Source organism: Amblyomma mixtum, chromosome 2 (genome assembly GCF_055824585.1).
Source record: "Amblyomma mixtum isolate Tamu chromosome 2, ASM5582458v1, whole genome shotgun sequence".
NCBI classification, from domain to species: domain Eukaryota; kingdom Metazoa; phylum Arthropoda; class Arachnida; order Ixodida; family Ixodidae; genus Amblyomma; species Amblyomma mixtum.
This window is the reverse complement of record NC_143013.1, coordinates 170,469,053-170,475,865: the sequence shown is the minus strand read 5'-3', so window position 1 is coordinate 170,475,865 and position 6,813 is coordinate 170,469,053. Positions and strand designations below refer to the sequence as shown.

Sequence of the window (6,813 nt, the reverse complement as noted above, 5' to 3'; positions counted from 1 at the left end):
TTTTCAAAAAGATTAAATGCCTAATGGTGTCTTGGACTGGTCATTTCAGATCGGTCTAGAGCGCTCTGAGATGCAGCCGCACGTTCGGCTGGTCGAAATCAAGCGCTCTGACTACATTCGGCTGGTTCTTTCAGAGCGCCCGCCTCCAGCTCAGAGCGCTCTGAGGCGCTCCGAGAAAAAAGTCGGAGCGGCCCCGAGATGTGTTCACGTGAAAGAGCCACTTCCGCCGTTTCGCGGAGACGGATGCGAAGCCAGGGTAGCCAGTGCACATCACGACCGGTCTGGCGAGGCATTCTTACGCATCCGTAGAAGCAAGTTTTGGCGCTTTAGGTATTAGACGCAGTTAAAACGTCCCTGCTGTGTGGCTCTGTGAGGGGAAATGTCGAAAAGCAGACGAATCATTAAGCTGGCTACACCGTCTGTGTTGCTTTCACATCTGGGGGCTGCCGCGGCATATCCAGAGTGGTACAACGGGACACTAATTTTTTTTTTTCGACGCGAGCCGAAGACGAAGAACTGCTGGTGCAGCGATACAGGTTCAGCGGCGACGGCGGCGTGGACGGTGCAGACTGTGTGATTGCTGTCGTTGACACCAGCCGCAGCGGTAGCGCCACTGCGGTGTGGCGATTCCGGAAGTTAGGTCCTTTCCCTCCTTCTTGCGCTTTCGCTCTGAAAACTTGCTGACCATTCGGCATGACCGGTCTCGCTGTGCGCTCGGAGCTAGAGCGGCTCTCACGTTGCCAAATCCGAACCGGATCGTGGGAGCGACCAGTCGAAGACACCATAAGAGGCAGTAAACGTATCTGCACAGATAAGTTGACGGCCTCTTAGAATTTGTTAGAGTGTTAGGGACACGTGTACCTAACTTTGTTTGCACAATTTTGCAACGGTGCTCTTTTAATTATTTATTGCAGACAACGCACACTCCGTATTCCCCAAAAATCAAGTACGTGCGGGGAGGAAAAACATTATCAATTACGGCATATAAATCTCTTTATTGAGGCGCCAATAATTCTAGTTATTTTTCACAGGAGGCTGCAATGGCTTCTTCGTGGATGTCATCCCAGAGGCTCATGTACGCAGCACGTTCACCCATGTCACGAACTTTGTCATCTAACCTCCTGAGCTGTTCAGGAGTGAAATATTCCTTCCACCCACCAACCTTAGCGCTCCTGACCACCGCATACTTTGTCTCGTCTCCTTGATGGCCAGCCTTGCTCGTCACAATCTTTCGTCCCGTGGCCGCAGCCACTGCTCCGGGAGCTGGTTTCTTCTCTAAATTTACCACCATCACATTCTTCATGTACTCCGGCGAGCACCTCTCCAAAAGCTTCTCAAGCAAACCTGTATCCGAATCCTCCAAAGCCTTGCCGTAGCGATCCCCGAGGAAATGAGCGAGCCTGAGAACTGTACCCCGTGTGTCAGCCTTGAGTTCTTCGTAGGTTACAAAAAACACATTTGGCTCATTTCTGAGGGCGTAGCCGGCCGCCACGTGCTCGAAGAAGCTCCCAAAGCCAAAAGTGCCTTCAAGAAATGCCTCGAAGAATTCGGCGAACGTGCCGTCTTGAAAGCGGTACGTACTGAGGTCGCTGATCATGTGGTAGAAGGAGACGCATGTGTCCCACGGGTTGCGCGCCGCATAGATGTACTTGGCCTCGGGATTCATCGCCTCTCGTCGAAGTGGCAGGTGTGTGTAGTAGAAGCGAGCGGGCAGTATGGGATTCCATTCCTTGTTTGCTGTGTGCTCTATGGAACGAATGTTGTTGGTAAACTCCTCGTGTGAATCCACTGGTTCTCCTTCCTTCGAGAGAAACGAGCAAAAGACAGTCACTCATTAATCGCATTGTGACGCCATTGTATAATTATGAGTATCTAGATAGCGCTACAGTCGACAACGACCTTATTGTTGCCCGCATGCCGCACACGTTCTTGAAGCAAAATTTAGCTTCAGGACTACGCCAACATGCAGCACTGTCTCTGCTCTTGTGCTGTCACCCTGGCGATTCCTGTCATTTCGTTTCCTTCACCCTCCTCTTGTGAAGTATCTGGAAGTTGTCCACTCACCTGAAAGACCAGCTCGCGTTTGTCAACCAGGAGAAGCGAAAACAAAACACTGTAACTGCCGTGTTAAATTGATTCTCTCTCTCGTTCAGTAATATTTGAATATTTAGCATTGTCACTGATTACCTTCGTGGTAGTTGCAGCCAAATCCAAAAACGGCCCACACACTAAGTTAAAACTCACAACCTTGTCACTATGCCTTCAGTATATCGCAGTGCAGTTTAGTACATTTTTTCTTCAATCCTACGATGTCACTGAAGTCTATGAACGAGCTGAAGTGGCCAAACTGGGAGCAATCCTGATTGGACGTTGGCCTCAAATATTCCTCTAAGATGCGAACTTCCACCGTACGAAAGTGCCCTTCCAGCTGTACGCAAAACATAATGCTGAGCCACGTCACTGAGGCTGCGTCGTTCGACTCACATCACTCCGTGTCGCTCATGTCGCGTGACTCTGTCTCCTATGTGAACTGGAGCACCGAGCAGAGGCAATCCCACAGAGTGGGCGGGACTGAGAAGATCACGTGGCAGGTGCGGTGCGGAGTGGTAGTGACGGACGTCGCTTCCAGGGGTAGCGCGCGAAGCATGATGCGTTTTTGAAATCTTGCAAAAGTGTTGGGGCTTCTGGTAACGGCCCATTGCAAATCTGCAACTGCAATAAAGCACCTCACAGTAATAGTTATAAAGTTAAAGTTCCCTCTTAAAAATAAGTTAACCGCCCTAAGAGCTTGACTCACCCATTTTCTGGTATTCCCAAATACTAACATTACAACGTGGCAGAAGTCCCCTTAATATCCCAAAAAAGCCTATTTTTTAAACTTATAGTTCACCTTCGCTGAAACAAGCGGCATAAGAAAAAAAAGCTAAAAAACCTTGCGATACGGACGATCATAGACTTAGATTGTTTCTAGTTTATCATGTACACTTGTGCGTTACCGCCACAGTAAAAAAAAAATTAAGACGCAGTTAAACACTGACTACTCACGTACAGTCGGGGACAAAATTCTCCAGACCACGTGTTGTTCTAACGAAGCCGATAGCTGTGCTATTAGTCGGCGGCTGGAGACCACACTTGCGGATGCAAAAGTTAAGTTTTTGTTCTTTCATCTCCACAAGTACGGTATCCAGCAGCAGTCTGATAGTAGAGCTATAAGCTTCGTTTGAGGAACACGTGGTCGGGGGACTTCTGTCCCCGACTGTACAGCAGCTACAGGTCTGCTCTGCTGCTGGCGCTCAATAGTCACCACAAACTGGTTCGCTTATGAAATGAGCTCGAGTGACAGTGAACTCTTCAGACGCAGAAACTATAGGACGTTCGTGCTTTGTTTAAATGCCGTTTCCAGACTGGAATGGTAGCGGTAGTGACTAATCTCATGATATTAAGGCTTTTGAGTATCATGCCGCATCATGCGCCATGAATGTTTCCATCATGGCTCCCATGCGCCATGAAAACGTCTTACGGGCATTTGTTTGTGTGCACAATACAAAATAGAAAGAAAAGTGGCACCCTGCCCGCACCACTTACCACAGTCTGACTTAAAGCGGTAAGCGGTCGCTGCGGAAGATTTTAATTTCAGGAATCTGGGAAAACCAGAATTGCTAGGAGTGAACAGTTGACCATGACTTCGGGTACGCGAGAAGTGCTTTAAAACGGGAAGCACGGGGATTACTAAGTATAAGCGCGCCTCAAAGCAAATGGCTCTTCGCATATTTCTTTGATTGGGTTGACGCTTCACGTACCACTAAGCAAAGTGGAAATTGCTCTCCTTAGAAGCGTCGCAAAGAGCTCTGAAGTTATAGAACCATCTTTCCTTCTCAGTTACTGCAGTAAAACGCTATAGTGCATTGCACACAAAGAGAAATATTAATATTTATGTTTCTAAACTCTCCTATTCAGGCATCTGTTATGGTCGGTGGTGCCATATTTTGGTCCTTTATTCACTCGTTAAAGGGACACTGAGGAGAAATTAAAGTTGGCTTGTATCGACAGAATACCAGCTCCTGATTACAAAAACGCCACTCATACTGACAACAAAGCTCTTGTAACGTAGAAAACAGCAAGAACCAAAATACAGGTATCGCCGCCACCGGCCAAACTCGCAAGTACAAGCGTGGTGACGTCATAGGACAAAGCAGTGTTGCTAGAACCAATCGTTCCAGCAACTCTAGGACCCGAAAAGTCACGAATCACTGAGGCGCAGCCAATGCATGCGCAAATGTCCTTGACCTCGCCAGATGGCGCCACGTGCCCGGCAGCTACGCGCGCGCCAGCAGCATCGGGACCAATCATCGCCTGTTTTCCGGCGGTAGGCGGGCTCCCGGTATTCCGCTAGCTGTAACAAGGTGCACGGTATGCTAAAGGTGTCTATTTGCGAGAACTTCGTTGACGACTTCGAGAACGAGATCCATCGTAACGCTGGCAAAACGACAGTGCAAACGTAATCGAAGCGACTGTAGCGACGGCCGCAATAGCCGATAGATGCCTTCAACGTGCGGCCGGCGGTAGCTTTCTTTTCGAAGTGCTAGGCCGCACTGCTGGCCACCAGAAATCACGGAGTCTGCGGTACGTCATGCGCACGTCATGTTTCACGTCACATAGTCCTGTGTCGTCATAGGAGAATCCCAAGTTTGAATCAGAGCGGCGGGAAAAACTTTTTCAACTTCGAATCCAAATTTCTTAGAAATAAATGCATCTTTCGCTGCCGGCCAAGTGGCAACAAAGCCATGACATGCCGAACTATGGCATTTTACTATAAAAAATATTAATAGTGCTCTCCTCAGTGTCCGTTTACGTCTTTTATAAACAGGCTTTGTACATCTGCAAAAAGGTATGAAAGAACTAACATAAAACTTCAACAACATGGATAGAAGTAACCCAATCTGTTTTTTTTTTCAGAATTTCTTCAAAAATCAGCGCTTGAGAATGCACATCCCCGAGCTTACCTTGAGGATCAACTGAACGATGTACTGGAGCCAGTGCGTGCCCACCTTAGGGTAAGCGCTCATGACTACATCGTCCTTGAGTGCTTTAAATTTTAGGCTTTCCCGAAAGACATCCGGATTAATGTTCGGTGGCCTCGGAACACCATCGATGATCTGGCAGAACGGTCTCCTCTGAGCCATGATAGATTTTCCTTCCCTATAATAAATAAACAAATCATTTAAAAAATTGCTTGTTAGTAAGGTTGAACGCGCTGCATGACTTTTAACGTCCTCACAGACGTCTTGCCGTTCTAGATGCTAACATCGACTTCTCCGATTTTTTATTTCATTTCGCGTTTCTTGATCCCCGTCTTGGACTTCACAGTCGTCCTCTTCTCTATCCTGCAATGGTTGGTCATTTTACATTTCGCGTGCGAATTTACACGTTGAAATACCAATCCCATGCGCATAAACCCTTTTCCTCTAATTTTAAGTTTTTTCTTGCGTTTCACTAAAACGTAGAAACAAAGTTACTGATTGTGGCCCTTTATAAATCAAGACGTTTGAACGCACATAAGGAGGGCTAAAAAACTAAGCAATTCTTTCTGCACTCTATTTATTGAATATTGCAGTATCGTAAGCGATACAATAACGGCCTGAAATGAAGGCACAGAGTAATGAATTCCACGTCTGTTTTTGTTTCTTCACGTCTGGTCTTTTACAAGGAGTTTCGAGAATGTTAAACATGGAAGAATACAGTGTACGATATAGACACTGGTATATCACCACATGCAGATCAATGATCACATTGTACTACTACACATCACGAGTGGCGCAAGTAGGTAGTGAACGTGCATATACAAAGGCGAACTACTAGGATTGAGCAAGCACAACCCGTCGCGCTGGTGCAGTGGATATCGCGCTCGGCTGCTTATCTCAGGTTCGCAGGTTCGATCTCGGGCCCGGCAGCCGCATTTCCATGGCGACGAAATAAAATATGCTTTTGAGCTGTTCGGTGTTAGCGCACGGTTAAAAGCTCCAGGTGGTCTAATCTTATCCACGCCCTCCCAACTATGGTGTCCCCCTTAGCTCATGTGTCGCTTCGTGGCTTTAAAGCCCACGATTTACAATTTAAAGTAAGCATCACAATAAGTGAAATAAATTATAGCCTAACCGCACGTAGAATTGGTACCGTGGCAGAAGCCTTCGCCCAACTTACATTACATTAATATGTTCTACTTATCCTCTTCCAGGGACTCGCTTGATGGCCCCCTCCATTCCACTGCAAACTTAAGGAAGACGTTCTGCCGAACATTGGCGCCTACCATGCGCTGCCTTCTCACTTTCGCCTCAGGTGCTTTTCAGACTCAAGAGTTTGAAAACAACTCACACTCGGCTTTCGGTCTTTTTCCTGTGAACGCGGGATGACTTTATTGACTCCGGAAGCCGTGCACGCTGCTGTCACTGAACTGAACACGTGGCGCGTACAATCGCGATTTTTCAGCCGGACTCCCAGTGACTGATATGTTCTGCCAGTGCTTCACCAAACGGCCGAAAATAAAAAAATGAGCTAAGAGCAGGGCAGCGCTGCAGTACTAAATAATGGAAGTAGAAATAGGTAACTTTTTGAGAGGAGAAGGTTGCATCAGAATTTAAATGCGTATGCTTTTGATAACTAATGATAAAATAAACAACGACAGGATATTAAAACCACGATGTATTATGAACCCGGAGAGCGAAAGAGTGGTCACGATGTGAAGCAGAGTGCAGTGGAAGGGAACAGAAAATGACGACACTTTAGGTGTAGCAGCCTGCGCCGGGCTTAATAAGC

At 47.2% G+C, this 6,813-nt stretch overlaps 2 protein-coding genes across 3 annotated transcripts in view; one reads left to right on the top strand and one right to left on the bottom strand.

Moving 5' to 3' along the window:
• Positions 1–1,018: 1,018 nt before the first annotated feature.
• Positions 1,019–5,189, bottom strand: LOC149361581 (sulfotransferase 2A8-like). The gene is made up of 2 exons (XM_089572720.1): positions 5,004–5,189; positions 1,019–1,801 (listed from the first exon to the last, which is right to left on the bottom strand). The coding sequence occupies exons 1-2, from the start codon at positions 5,181–5,183 to the stop codon at positions 1,019–1,021; spliced, it is 963 nt and encodes a 320-aa protein (XP_089428846.1). The 5' UTR covers positions 5,184–5,189.
• LOC149361578 (3-alpha-hydroxysteroid sulfotransferase-like) overlaps positions 4,551–6,813 on the top strand; it is a 167,380-nt gene continuing 165,117 nt past the window's right edge. The window contains exon 1 of one of the 2 annotated variants that reach the window (XR_016288967.1): positions 4,551–5,054. Coding sequence is in view for 1 of the 2 variants with exons in the window: in XM_089572717.1 (XP_089428843.1) it covers positions 5,023–5,054 (32 nt within the window). In the remaining variant the exon portion in view is untranslated. The remainder of the gene's footprint in view (positions 5,055–6,813) is intronic. The other variant, XM_089572717.1, reaches the window with a different exon arrangement.

Excerpts from the sequence above, each read along its gene's own strand:
- LOC149361581 (XM_089572720.1), bottom strand. The coding sequence starts at position 5,183 with ATGGCTCAGAGGAGACCGTTCTGCCAGATCATCGATGGTGTTCCGAGG. Across the intron at positions 1,802-5,003 it reads TCGTTCAGTTGATCCTCAAG|GAAGGAGAACCAGTGGATTC; the intron begins GTAAGCTCGGGG and ends TTTCTCTCGAAG.